Source organism: Chaetodon trifascialis, chromosome 16 (assembly GCF_039877785.1).
Source record: "Chaetodon trifascialis isolate fChaTrf1 chromosome 16, fChaTrf1.hap1, whole genome shotgun sequence".
Taxonomy (NCBI): Eukaryota; Metazoa; Chordata; class Actinopteri; order Chaetodontiformes; family Chaetodontidae; genus Chaetodon; species Chaetodon trifascialis.
The window spans coordinates 8,637,156-8,652,259 of record NC_092071.1 but is presented as its reverse complement, the minus strand read 5'-3'; the positions used below and the strand labels follow the sequence as shown (position 1 = coordinate 8,652,259).

The following is a 15,104-nucleotide window of genomic DNA, read 5'->3' as shown; positions in this document are numbered from 1 at the left end:
GGCTCTTGCACATTTGCTGTTGTAAAAAGTTTTTTATTTTGCTGAAGAGAAACATGTTAAAATGGCTTTAAATATATGAATTTTAGCATAAAATGGTAATGATTTTGTTGGTATTTGCAATCACAAGTTTAACTTGTTGACCCCTGGACTACCAGGCCCTTGATGATGACAGCGATGATGATGAATTTGGGTGTGGCAGACCACAAAACTGTCCATAATGCTGCAGCCCAGTCATCAGAATGTCACATGTCTGCAGCCCGAGTAACTTGAAGTGCAAAGATTGCATTAAGATTAATGCACCAGGAGCAGAGGTTGTAGAGATCTATGTTTCTGAATGTGCTTCATGAAATACTACTAATCTTTACAGGGGATACTTTTGTCAGATGTGAATCTCTCAAAAGTATAATCTTTCTAACCCATTCTGTGATTTGGCCTGAAAATGAGGAGCACTCACAAAACATGTATACATAGTATACAGTCTTTACTATGGTCTATAGTCTTTACTTTCAAAGCACACAAAAGGTTTGGTGGCAGAAATTAAGCACCCCCCAAATCACCCAATAGATGAGGAAAAAAAAAACATTATAATGTTAGTGAATTTACAATAGATTTTTATCTATTTATTAGCCAAAACACGCGTGACAGAGGAATTTATTAGTGAAGTATATTTAAAATTAGGTATCAGTCAACAGCAGGGAACAATGAGACGCTCTCCTTGACATCCGTGCTGAACGTCAAGAACAACCTGTGCGTCACTGAAATGTTGCGTTCACATGTAGGAATTGCCAGTATCATTAATACATGGCGGTTACCGTGAAAGTGCCATGGATAGAAATCGGCCACAAATTGTTCACTACATTAAACTCAACTTCCATATCAGGGATGGGTACTCTGACAGTGTGTCCACTGTCAAAATAACAATTTCTCTCAAGGTGTATGTATCACCTGAAAGCTACAGCCAGTGGTATTTTCAAATGGTCCATCGTCCATAGCGCTTCAAAAACCTTTTACTTAACCTGTCACGTTCACAAAAAATGAACTTCCCTTCATGTTTTCTTGGCTAGATTGTGGGTTTGAAATATTTCCGACAGTATCTGAAGGCAGCACCGCTTGCTGCCATCCATGCATCCAGTCCTGTCTGTGGTACCTGCTGGCTACTTAACTTAGCTAGCAGCCTTACCTACCAGCCACTTCTGTTTAGTAATAACAAAATGAACGACAGACAAAATGATTTTACTTTGTTTTCCGCTCGATGCGCAGTTGCGTTCTAAGGAAAAGATGGAGGCCGTCCAATTGATTTTAGTATTTTAGCTGTTAAGCGTTTTTCTGAGTCCATTTTGCGTGTAACTGGAAGTGGAAAAGACAAAGAGAAAAGAGCTTTCCAATAGCTAGAATGGTTTGGGCCTAAAAAGAAGACAAGAGGTAAGGATGCTTAATACCACAAAATATGTTGTTTGATGATTAACTGTACTAAGTGGTTATCTGACATTTGGAGTGAATGTTAATTTAAATGAATGCAGAAAATTTCAATGGTTTCATAGCTAGCTAGCCTTTAGCCTAGCCTCTGAACGCTAGTAGGTTTTGCTAGCTAACGTTATGCTAAAGCAAAGATGCAGGTAGTCCTGTAGGTAGCGCGTTAGCCTCTTGCTAGTGTCGCTACTTATGAGTTCATATGACGGCAATCATAGATGGCTGAAATTATGATAAACGTTAAATGTTAGTCGTGCGGTGGCTTTCTGTTCTCGAAAAGTCAGACCAAACATCGCAGCGATAGCGATCATGTTTCTGCTCGAGTAATGTTGGCTAACAGGTCACGACGTATGATGTTTGTGTTTTCTCTGTTAAGTCATCGTTGACATAACTTACACGCCTAACTTCGTCAACTATTAGCACTTTATGCAATCGACGAGGACACAATTGTGTGATTGAGTGATTCACGTTGAGTGCAAATGATAAACAGAAGCTGCGCACAGTTTGTCATGCAAATAACTATCATCCAGTTCAGCGTCGTGAATTAAACTCTAGTTGAACTCTTAAAGCTTTACATGTCAAATACTAGCAACATTTATTTTACTTGCTTGCAGCCTCTCGATCATAAACTGGTTTAACTAATCATAGGCCCATAATAGTCGTCACTTTTCTCGCAGTGACTAGCAAAAACTTTTGGTTTGTTGTCCTGTACGTTAGCCCCCGAGCATCGTACCCTGCATAAATTATATCAGATTAGCCTCAGTGCCTCTCCAAACTGTCTTTGCTCAAAATCCCGATGACTCCTAATTACCACTGCGTAATAAGCCAACAGGATAGTGTATGTGTCTAGTTTTGGTCTCGCAAAAGAACAGCTGATGTGCTTTTCTAGGAAGCCATTTTACGTGCCATAGTTGGGGGAAGGGCCAGAAAAAGCATCATAAGTCCAGAGTAACTCTCAACAGTGAGGAAATCACCAACACTTGTGTACATCAAGCTGGGTACACTTGGCGAGGACGGCGCGATCAACTCCTTCATCTTGGTTGAACACATCATGTTGGGTGAGGCCTGAGGTCATGAACTCGTTTATGGCAGGTAGCTGTGAGCTGGAACAACATCTGTGGCCAGGTGATTGATGGAGAATGAGGTTGTTTGAGTTGAGGGTGCGGTTGTTTATGAAGTACAATGTGTGTGGAAGTGTAGAGCCATTTGCGTATTTTAGACAGTGACACTTGCCACAGTACTTAACAGATTAAGGCAGTTGTTCCCAACCTTTTTTTCCTTAATGGGCCTCTTTTCTATAATGGAGTAAACTGACAAACCCAATTTGGATGACTTTGGAGCAGATTATTTCCTGTGAATGTTGCCGCAGTGGTGAGATATTCTGATCTTTGTATACGTTTCTTTCTGTATCGTATATTTTTCTAACAATCATACATCATAGGCTTCTTTTTTGACAGATTCAGTGTGTTCTTCTCCCTCATGCTTGGCCAGTGTTCTGTTAGCTCTTTGGTTGTTTAGTTGCACTTATTTCTTGTGAAGGATGGTGTTGTTTAGCAGAGGGTGATGCCTCTGTGGATGTATCTTGAATTCAGGTCTTCACCGTACCCCTATCCTTTGAGAATTTCTTACAATGTGTATCTTAAATAATATTCTAAACTTTACAGATAACAATTTACTTCAGTTTTCTTCACAACAACAGAGACACAGGTCTGTTGTGTATTTTAATAAAACGTTTTCTTACACCCATTTAAATGAAGAAGGCCCCTCGACCCTGTGAAGCTTTGGCGACTCGGATTAGGAACCGGTGGATTTAGGCAGTACTCTGTGAAAGACATGGCCAAGTATGGATAATTTTCTGAATGCAGTAATGGATATAAGCTCAGTCTGAGTGAGCACACTGTCTGTAAAACATGTCAAGTATGCCAGCGTGCGTTACTGAAGCAATGTAAACAGCCTAACTGAACAACAGCATGTCGCTCCGTTGACGCAGAAGGCAATCCAACTGCTCGATTACAGACACCATTTGAATCTTCTCACATGTACAGCAGCAAAAAGAGCATCTTAAAACCTAATGCCTCTGCTGAGCTCGCATGAAGGTTGTGCCGCCATGGCAGTATGTCAGAAAGTTTTGATATGCTGGAGGGAGACTTATGTTGTGTTGATGTGGTGAGAGATGTTTCAGCGATTGATCGGGCTATGACCAAAAATGAATATCATAACAAAATGTAATAATATTTACCTTTTAATATTGAATGATTAGATGAATTTCATCTACAGCGTGTCACTTTAAACTTTCAGAGCAATAACTCACGTTGCACACTGCCTTTTTTTTTTTTCCTTAATGAACACGCTGAATGGCGAGATGAGGCGGACACATGTGACTGCAAGATGACTGGGTGCTGTAGTTGTAGACAGACGTATGAGACATGGGTAAAATATTAGGTGTCTCCCAATGTCAGTATTGCGAAATTATGTTATTGTTAATAAAACAAGTTATTTTAAGCTAGCATAGTAAACAACCCAATTGAAATACTGTGTTATTGTTCATAATAAAAGTCCATGTTCAAGCTAATGCATTCCATGTAACCCTGGTCAGGGTGTTACGGCAGATAAACGTCTGTTTTGTGTTCTTGTGCTCCCTGTGACGCAGTTCGATGTGAAATCCTCTTCACTTCCTGTTTAGGTTTTACCCTGTGGCTTGAGTGTAACTGTTTCCTCTGTAGCCAAGCAAAAGGGCACATGCACATGTACTGTTGAGATGTTATGGTCACTTGTTTTGTCCATTCCAGACAGAGGAATGGGTGCATGTTTTCTTTGGCTTTGACACATCTATTGTACATCGCGGTAGTAGTACAGTGTGGTTTTGCAGTCTGGATGTTTGGAAAATGAGCAATACCTAGTTTCAGGCTGTAAGAATGCAAGATTGTAGGGCTGCCCTCTCAAAACAGAGTTGTCCTTGGCTGAATAAAACAAATGCTTGTCAGTAGTTGTTTATCCTGTCTCATCAGCTTTGTCTTCATCTCCCCGTGATGGTTGAAATTTAGTTAGCGACGTGAAAAAGGACTCTTCGCAGTCATCTGGTTTGTTTATTGTACAGATTCTGCACAATACTTCTTAAAATCCTCCCGAATTGAGAGCTAATTGTGTCTTCAGCTAAGGCCTGTAAGTTTCTAATCAAATCTCTTTTCCTTTACAAGGAGAAGCTTGTTGAAAGTAAGTTGTTTGAAGGCTCTTCCAGAGTCAGCCAGTTTAATTAGCCCAAATCTAATCAGACATCGGCAGCTCTTTTTTCTCCCCCTCTCTCTCTCTTTCTCCCTCTGAACTGTTGCTCACACAGCAGAAAAATATGCTACTCACTGTGTCGTGACCTCATGCATCTGTTCTTCAGCTTTTGTTCTCTAGGATGTGAGTTAAGCTCTCATGTGGGCATATAGTCTGGTGGAGGTGAAGCTCATTAAGGTCATTTCATTTCACAGATCTGGCATACATCCGTGCCGTGAGATACTGCTCTGTAATATTGTTTTGGAAAGGATAACATCAAAGTTTATTGCAGCAGTAATGCTTATAATGAACAGCACTGAAATTCATTTGCATAATATTTTTCAGAGCAGGGTAAGTGCTTTGCAGGCAATAACAAACGGATCAGTAACATAAACAGTGAAAATCCCAGATAGTGAGATGGATCTAGAAGAGTAAAGTGAGAAGTATAACAAGTATTCATTTATGGAATAAAGAGAAAGAAGCTAATTTTGCTAGCTTAAGCTTCTTATGCAAAGAAGACGGGAATGTACAAGGCAAAAAAGACATTTAATGAGTCGTACGCTGGTGTCTTCATTCACATTTGGCCTTGTATCAAAGTGCTTGCTCTGGGGGTTGCAAAGGTTTATTTAGAGGTTCAGAGTAGAAAGCTATAGGTTAGCGTGTTTCTATTTGTAGGCAGGCAGATATTCTAGTGTCAAATTAAGCCCAGACTGCTCTCTGAGCGGTACGATTGTGAACGATAAATGGAAAACTGTTACACAGGTCAGAAATTCCTATGACTCCTCAATAGGGTTGGGTTAATGTTTAACCTTTCTTGTTGTCACGTGATACGTAGCAAAGATTGCATGTTGGTGCTGTATAGGTTGCCTGATTCCCTCTGTTTTAATTGCTTAGATTGTGTTTCAGTTGGGTTGTTGGGGTTTCTAGAAGATAAAATTACCCTAAGGAAATGTTTATTCATGCTTTGGGTGAGTAATAGACTATTAATGGAGGATTTCATGTAAGTAAGCATTAGTTCTTAAGGCTAAAAGAAGACCTGATTTAAAAAAAAAAGTTTAGAATTGATCCCTGTGGCCAAGATAAGATGAACTTCACATGGAAAGTGTTTTTTTTTTAATTAGGCTTAGGGATGTAAGCAATTCCTTATCAGCTACATTAGCAATAATCAGTATTAAAGCATCAAAAACATACATTTGGAAGCTTTATTTAAGCAGATGGTATGAGCCATTTTTCAGTGTAATCCAAGTTAATTAGGCATCACTCACGCTCACAAATTAGCTGCTTCTGCTCCCACCACCACTGTTGTTATTTAACAAACCATTATTAAAAAGGTGTACTGAAAGGTGATAGAGCGCAAAAATGTTTTTGACAATTTTGTGGAATATTAGTGTTTCTATTCTCATTAAGTAACCTCTGCCATGCTGAGTCAATCTGTTTGAAGTCTTTTGTTCCACCGCTTGTAAAGCTTGTTTTACTCAGCAAGTCTGGATGATTTCACTGTTCTCTTTAAGGATTTTGACAGGACAATGGTCAACGTTATGTGCGTGCTGAACATGCTGGAACATGCTGAGTTGAAGCCCGAGTTGCATCACACACCACACAATGCTGAATCCATATTGACTCAAAGCCAAAGGGAGGGATTGTAAATTGTTAAAAATCTTGCCTTAGATAACATCCAGGTGATGAGGGTCTTGCCAAAAAAAATAAGCCTTATGATAAGCCTGGTGTGCACGTCGCAGAGCTTGAATGTCAGAGGTTCTTTGGAAACGTTGCTGAGATAATTGAGGGTTGTGTGTCATGTTCCTCTGACAATGAGGCAGTGTTTTATTTGTGTCAAAGCTGCAACTGAGACCATTTCTCGCTAAGCTCATCTGACATTATCTTTCAACACGAAATGCACGTGAACTTTCCAGGCACTCACGGTTTAGGTCCGTATGCTGTTTACCTTTCCTCTGATTTCTGAGCTATTTTGAGTTGTGGAAAGTACAATTTAGTAAAGTTAAAAACCATAAATTTAAATGTTGCTGAAAGTTTGTTTTTTGTTTGTTTAGTTTATGATCTTGGCAGGAATACGTCGCTGTCATGGATGCGTGGAGTGTAGTTTTCAAAATACACATTTAGATCTGAACATCAGAGTTTTGTGTTTTTTGAGAACAGTGCCTCGCCCATCTCAGTGAGCAAGTTTGCTCAGTGTCAAATATTAAAGGTCTCCTAAATTCAAGTGTTGGTAATTTTTAAATGCACAACAGTCACAACTCTGGGCCCTGATTGGTGAACGCCAGCAGCTCCCTGTGACTCAGATAAAGCACGCCTGCTGAGTGGAGGCATTCCAGGCACTGAGTCAGTTCAAATGCTTCAAACCTGCCTGAATGAAAGGATATAAGCAGTTGTTTAGAGAACATGCCAATCAAGATTTAGACTCTTGTTTTGATATGTTAATTGGAGCTAATCTGAAGCCACAGAGAAATATTGAAGGCTTTTTTTTTTTGAAGCAGGAACTAAAGAATTCTGAACACACAGTCTTAATCCTAACTTTGACTTTGTTCTAAGCATATTCAGCTAAATACTTTGACATCAAAGGCACGCAGAAATTTAGGCTTTTCTATTACCCCTATTAATGTGTGGATGAGATGAGATAGAGGAAAATGTGCACTTGCATAAGCTCTCGTTCATATTACCATGTGTGCTTCCTGAGAAAAGTTTGACTTTGCGAGAGAGTTGATTGAAAGTCACTGCGTTTACGAAAGTCATTATTTTTGTCAGTTTCTCATACAGTCCTCGTCCTAGCAGCATGTGGCTGTGACGGTGCTCGTCGCCCAAACAGCTGCTTATATGAGGCAGGTTTGCAGCATTTGAATGGACACTCCCTCTGGAATGCCTGTTGTCAGCAGGTTTTCCTCAAAAGCTCCGAGGGTGGTGGGACTGGCTGCCCATCTATACCCATTACTGAGTATTTGTTCGTTGTAAACCACATTTGTATGAAATGCAGGAAACCATTTATGACATTACAGGTTGGGTTTTTTAATGAACATAATTCACTAATCACGGTGCTGTATTTATCTTCCAATTTTCATGTGAAAATCACTTGTGTGATAATCTTGATGTTTTTGGTACTTGCAACCAATGGCCTTCAAAATAAAATGGAAGAAAGCATTTATGATTCAAAGCAGGTGCGAGACAGACAGAAGTTATCTCAGGAACTTTTCATATATGGCAGGTCTAGACTGTCTTTGTAATATAGAAGAGTAAGATAGTGAGTGGAGACCCTGTCTACACCTCGGGTGATCACAGGTGGACAGCTCTAAGTACAGGTGTGACCATGCTCTAAACTGATGTTCTCTGTGTAAGCCTACGTATGCCCTGGCACATCAACGGTGTCATGTCAAAGTGCGAAACACCAAAAAGAAACCACAAAATAGGCTAAATGGATTCTACACACGAAACCTGCTGTCTGATTTCCATTTGTGCCACCAGTTAAAAGCGGTGAGGCAGTTGGTCTTTGCACATGGAAATGATTTATGTCTTTGTTTTTATATAGAGCGGGTAGTGAGATCTGATCACAAGTGGTAACTCGAGCTGCGTGCGGAGACGCATCTGAATGCCAATTGTGAACGGACATACTTTGAGCTGTCCTCTTGTGATCGGATCATCCAAGGCGAAAGTTAAGCCAGGTGTAAGCACATGTTGCAATAGTTATTTTCCAGAAGTAGCAGTACGAAGCCTACAACATGGGAAAAAACAGAATGACAAAAATAAATTAATAAAACACAAACTTATAGTATTTAGGAAATAGAGACTCGTGCAATTTGTAAATGATATTTGGCTATAAATCTGAATTTTGGAAAGAGCTGAAGGGTACACAAGGATCTGTTTACCTATTTTATCTAAAATATGTCAAGGAGCGAGACCCAAGTGTACCTTAGAAGTGATCACATCTTAACCCCTAAACAGGAAACCTGTAGAGATACCAGATGTGAAATACCATGATGACACCAGTATCCATTCCAGATAAGAATGCTTGCGACATGCGATGATATCACATTTGTCAGCCTGTGTCATCATCATATGTGGCTGATGAAAACGTCTCCGGTTTGCTACGGTCTGTCTGCGCTGTCTCTTTAACAGGCTGCACGGGTGCTTTGCCCTGTGCTCGGGGCATAGTGGGGGGAGGGAGGGAGGTTGTTGACGGAAAGGTGGGCCCTGATTGGCTGAGCCTCACTGAGGGCAGTGACATCACACGGAGGAGAGGTCCTGTGGTGTAAAATAACATCTCCTTTTATGGGACGAGGTGGAGCGTTCCATTCTCGGAAAGAGGTGAGATTCTGTTCCCCTCTCGGTGCTCCCTCAGTGCTGCTCTCCTCCTTGTAGATGTTGTACCGAGCTGGCCTGTGAGGCTGTGTTTTAAATGACTGTAGCTGTACGGCTGTCGTAGACCAAGCTCAGTTATTTCTTTAGTGTTAATCCTCTGTTTTTAAACCGTTTTATAATGTTTTATTTGGCTTACTTTAGAGTTTGAAAGTAGAATCAGCTGTGTGTTTCCCCTCTCTTTTCTCACTGTCTTTCTTCTTTGATGTAATAGTTCAAGGTGTAATTGGTTGTTTAGAAGCAGAGATGGATTGCAGTGTTTTGGCAGGCTTTACTAATGCCTCACCATCGCTATGCTCTGTTATGTGGAGCACTGTGCTTGCGCAAGTACCTCCTTCAGATAATTCATAATTTACTGCAATTAAAAGATTCCTGTACTCTTTCCTGGGCAGTTTTTCCTCATAGCTGAAGATTAAAATTGGCCCAGGGCACATTTAAGGCAGGAGGACTGTCTGGCACTCATATGGACAGCAGACAAATCTCTCTTTTATTCCATCTTTCCCTCTCACATTCACTCTTAACATTTACAAACATCACACACTCAGCGTCATGCTTATCCATCCCCAGCCGCTTATCGCCCCGCTTGTTCTCCACACATTCTTTAACCTCAAAACACCACAGACTCTCCCAGACTTCACCTAGCATGTGACCACCCCCGCTGTTTGCCAACGTGGTATCTCCCAAGAGCGAGCAGTCACCTCCCCTCCCTAAGTCAGATTTGTCTCCACTCCAAGGAAATACACTGTACCTTCGAGTCGAGTAAAGAAACTGTAGTTGCACTCTTCCAGCTGGACGCCCACAGATAGATCTAGAGAAAACAAAAGGCCAGGTTGTCTTCTCTGAGAGAGGTTCGAGTTGAAATTTAGGCTGACAAGTCATGACGAGAGCACTTCTGAATCCCTGGGAGATCCTCTGAACCCTCCTCCTTCCAATGTTTCAGTGGTTGGGGCCATGGCCTCTCAGTCAGGGTAAGAAATGTTCAGCGAGTTGGCTGCTTTACTTGTTTCTCGCGGTGTCTGGGACGAATAAGGCACTTAACCTCATTTTTAACTATGTCGTGTAAGCCACACTAGAGTGTTTTTGGATGGCCTTACATAATGGCTGTGTGACAGAATCCCAGTCCTGTATTCGTAGTTATTCATGGTGCTCAGATGACCATCAGTTCTTCCCTTTTTCTTTTCTTTTTTTTTTTTTTGATTGTGTGGAAGACGTGGCCTGGCTGTTATGTTGTGAGGTACAAGGAGACAGATGAGCTGATTAATTTGGGTACAGAGTTAACTGTCTGTTCAGTTCTGCAGACTTTGACCTTTTCAGTCTGGCACACTGTTGAATGATTACAATAAACATAGCCGGCCATTACACTTTGATGATAATACAAGCCATTTTAAACCCATTGTTGCGTCAGAAGTGATTTGCTTTGGCTTGCTTTTCCTTCTTTTGAAAATATCTACATCGCCTGTCATACTTTGTTGGCTGATTAGCTCCATAGGGTTTGGGCCCTGGATGCAGACTCAAACAAGAAAATTCAAAGCAAAGCTGACGTGTAATCTGTCTGACGTGTGCTGTTCCACTTCAGAAAATTCTTCAGAATAGAAATTAAAGGGAAACTTTGGTGACTAATGGGGACAACAATTGTTGAAATTGGTTTGCAGCTGGCCGTTACAAAGCAGGCCGCAGGTCTGCTCACACACCTGCGTGAACATATCAACAGCGGCTGATGTTGGGCTGATGGTGGCCGGTTGGACTTTTTGTCAAACAGATCCTTTTTGTTTAACCGGAAACATCCACGATATCTGCAGATCATCGCAATACACACTTCATTCAAACTCTTCACAACCGTCTCGGTTAGTCTTTCGAGTGCTCCAACAATCAACAGCTCTTATTCGATTGAAATAAACCTTTAATTCATCAAGTTAAATGGAAATAAATTCTGGCTCTACACAGCGTTTCCCACCCAATGCTTGATCTGCCTCTCATTCTTCTCTCACAGAAACATGGAGAAAACAGGGTCCAGGTTCAATATCAAAGTTTCCCTTTAAAGTTCCCGACATTAGTCTGATATTAGGATATGGCACTAGTGCATGGCTTTCCAGAAAGCCTCAAGTTACTGAGTCACGTCTTATTTATACAGCCAACCATCTTTGGTACTGAGAGAAATGAATTCATCAATTGGGGCCCCCTTAACTGGGAAGGGAAATCCCCCAATACTTATCTAAGAAACATTGATACTCAACTTGAAAGTAAGTTGGAGATGCTGTGTGGTGTGAAGCATTAGCTGATTCTGGAGCAGTATGACTGCCACTTGGGGGACATCCCTTCCACCAGGATGTAGTAGTTGTTGATGTTTCTCCATTGCATAAGATTATTTTGTTGCAGCGGTTACTATTTTTCTGATCTGTTTTGCGATGCTGAAGCCACACTTGCACAAAGTAGCTTCCGTCTCCCGTGTTGTAAACAGTACATACATGTGTTGACAAGTGGGAAGTCAGCAATGTGGACAGAAGAGATGGAGGAGTGCATCCTGGCGAATTCTTGATTCTTATGCAAAGTTTACCCTACTTTTCATTATTCAGAAAAGTTTGCTTTATTTTGTGGTTTTGTATGTTTTAGTAATAAAAATGCTTTAGAAACGAGTGTAAACATTCACAGAAAGGCTGCTGTAACTTTTTGTTATTCACATAAATGCATTGTTGACCTAGGGTTTGGTTCCCTTCTCTGTATACTAGACTAGAGTTAGGAAGCCGGTCCGAAGCCAATTTAAAAACAGGTTGAGCTTCGAGGCTTGATCCATATTCATACAGGCATGTCATGCCACCAACACAAGTTTTTCACATTCTGTCTTCCATTCGGGTACTTGGTGTACTCATTTATTCAAAACCAAAAGCACACTTTGTTTTTTTCCCTTCATGAAGAGGACTAGAACGATCTTTGAAAACCAACACTGGCGATGAAGTCCCATGTCTCACCTTTCACGTTAACCAAGTTTGATTCTTAAAGTTATTCTGAAGTTGCAAAAGTAAGACAGACTGCTGGTTGGTTTGGACCTCAACGTGTACATTTGTGCTCTGGTATCATTGAAACCAGACAGTTGTGTCTCTTGTCTGATGATTTTCTTCAGTGCTGTGCTGCAGGACGACAGGGTGTATCCCCTGTTCAACTGCTAAAAACCAACAGATCAGGCCAATTAGCTGGGCTGAATGGACATGAGCAGTGTTTACAAAGGATTCAGCGCCTGTGGCATTTGATCATTTTAGCACTGTGCTAACTGCCCCATTCACACATTCGGCCCCACTCCCAAAACTGACTTTGACAGCCTCATTTAGATGTAAAAGTTGTACCGGCACACTCAGTGGACCCTTGCTACGTAATTATTTTTGTTTGATTATTTATTTCCAGAACATGAAACTTTTTTTTTAATAAGCCACAGGCAACATTTATAGCATGAAAGACCTTCAAATGATAGTTGGTACTCGTCAGCTGGGTGGTACAGATGGCAAAATAACTAACATCAAGCTGAATTTAGTAGAATGTGGCTGCAGTAAATCTCCGCTAGCTGTGGAAGAGGCTTGTTGTCTGCACGAGGTGATCAGCAGGCTCAGTTGTAGCAAGCTTGCTGTTGTGCATTTTTTACTCCAACTCTTGCGTAATTTTTGACCGTGCACAGTCCATGATTTGTTCATATCTGTGCTGTAAATCAGATGAAGTCCAGAGGTGACAGCAGGATGTTGATGGATGTTGACCCATCACCTAAACAATGCTTGTTCCTTTTCTTACACATCTGCTGATAAAACTGTTGTTAATGGTTTGTGTAAAACAGCCCACAGTGGTTATGGCCTTGGTCGCTTGTGGAGCTCTAGTGTAATATAGACTAACTGTGTGTGTAAATCACTTGCTGTACTGAGTGATGACTCACAGCTGGGTGTTGTTGATGATGTAAAACGGGCAGAGGCTTCGTAAAGACCTTGGTTGGGAAATTACAATTTAGACTAACTTGTGTGCTGACAGATAACCAGTCAGATGGTGTGAAAAATAAATAATAAAAGCTTGGCAGTGTTTTGTGTAAGTGCTGGCAAGAGTTAGTCTACAGCATTCCAGGTGATTGATAGTTCTGATCAGCTTTCATGTAAGAGCTGTGTGAATTATTTCCTGGAAACGCTCAAATATGTAGCCAAGTGCACCTATCTATCAATCTGTGCTGTGTTTTTCCCATTCTGAGTCAGTTTCCTGTCTGCTTCTTCTTTGCATGTCTCTGGTCATACACAATAGGGCTGACAATGAATATTACAAATTCCAAATGAAAATATTCAAGCTCTACGCGCTGTTTTTCGCTGCTTCTCCGATGTCCGCCCTCTCTCTCGCTCCTCTACTCATTCGGTGAATTAAGAGTTTATTGCACCAAACCCAGAGTTTGTGGTGATTGCTGGAACAGTGAAAAGATGAACAAAGACATTTTTGGTGAGCTGTATTTTCTTTCTGTTTCATTTGAATGAGGTGTGTTTGTCTTTGATAAAATTGCTGTTTTTGTGAATGGAGTCCGGTGGCGTCGGTGAGAGCGCTATAAGAGCTGTTCATCGTTAAAAAAAACTGATCTTACTCTTTAACAAAAAGGTTTATCTCTGTAGAGATCCTTTGCATAATGTTGTCAGACAGAATAACAGTCAGAGCCTGTCAGTGGCAAAAACAAACACTTTTCATGGAAGTACGTTGATGGTGCTCAGACGCCCGTAGGGATTAGGTTGCAGCTCGTTGCGTGGCTGCTGCAGGCTCACTTGATACTAAAAAAAAACTTCGAAAATTGTTGTCTCCATTAGGCACTTGGACACAGAAACATGGGAAAACAGCGGCCATAATGAGATTATATGTGACCAGAATTTCTCCCATTTGTCCCGGACACGTGGCGCGACACCAACTGGAAAAATCTGCACACAACACCGCTGTCACTGAGTGAATTTCAATGTAGGTCAAGCTGAAATTAGCGAATAATTCAGCAACACGGTAGAGGGCATTATTTTAATTTTTAATGCGTGCATATGTTAGATCTGAAATGATATACAAGTAATATGTCTCTGGTTGTATTGGACATAATGCACAAAAATAGATGTTCGAATGGTGTGTTTTTTTAATTTTTCCAGTTTTTACAGCCCTGCTACATAGTTAAGATTGAAAACACCCTCGTTTGTTGTGTTTTTGATCTGGGAGGAGGCAGTGCAGTTGCCGCCTAATCACACTCTGTCAACAGCCCTAAGATCATTGTTTTCATTGGCAGAGTCCGAAGCTGTCATCGTAAGCCTGGAGGTGACACGCCTGGCTGATAATTTGTTTGTTTCAAGTTCGAAAGCTCTCTGGTTGTACTTTCTGTTAACCAAAGTGCACACAGAAGTCCCACTTTGTCAGGCTGCTTGTTCCTAATGAACATGAAAAGTCTGTTTTTTATGACGTTTGGCGCTGAGTCCATACATCCACTGACAAGGTCTCTGTCCTCAAATATTTCTCCGCTTTTATGTTCGCTCTGCACACCCGACACACTCAGAAGGGCAGAAACGTGTTCATGGCTTCAAGCTACTGTTTTATAGCAGTGGGTTATTATTTAATCCGAATTAGTCTGTTTTATGTTATTCCTGAGAAGCCTTTCATTTCCTTTTCATGTGGTTTTAGTCACGTCCAGGATGCTTTTTCCAGTCTGTTCCAGAAAACATAACTTTTCTATTTAAATTGATACATTTGGTGAGCTAACAAACCACACCCATTGTGCTAAATACACTTCTCAATGTAAGACAACATTGAAATACCTGGTGGCGGGGGGGGGGGGGGTACAAATTTACATTGACTATCTGTACAAGGAGATTATTTCCAGAAGTAGGCTACTGTACATTGCCTAAGCCTATTAGGGACTACTTTCTCCACAGGTCGCCTCTGTGCTCCATCTGTTGATGATGCATCGGGTGTAGTTAATGATGGTCTGACTTGTGGTTTACCAAGAAACTGTGACTCAAAGAGAGTTTATGATC

The 15,104-nt window shown here is 41.0% G+C and overlaps 1 protein-coding gene across 3 annotated transcripts in view; it reads left to right on the top strand.

Annotated features, from left to right (window-relative positions):
- Positions 1-1,118: 1,118 nt before the first annotated feature.
- Positions 1,119-15,104, top strand: part of aff4 (AF4/FMR2 family, member 4) — a 32,258-nt gene continuing 18,272 nt past the window's right edge. Inside the window, exon 1 of one of the 3 annotated variants that reach the window (XM_070982350.1) lies at positions 1,119-1,422. Coding sequence is in view for 1 of the 3 variants with exons in the window: in XM_070982349.1 (XP_070838450.1) it covers positions 10,048-10,064 (17 nt within the window). In the remaining 2 variants the exon portion in view is untranslated. Of the gene's footprint in view, positions 1,423-8,723; positions 10,065-15,104 lie in introns of those variants that run through there. The other 2 variants (XM_070982351.1, XM_070982349.1) reach the window with 2 other exon arrangements.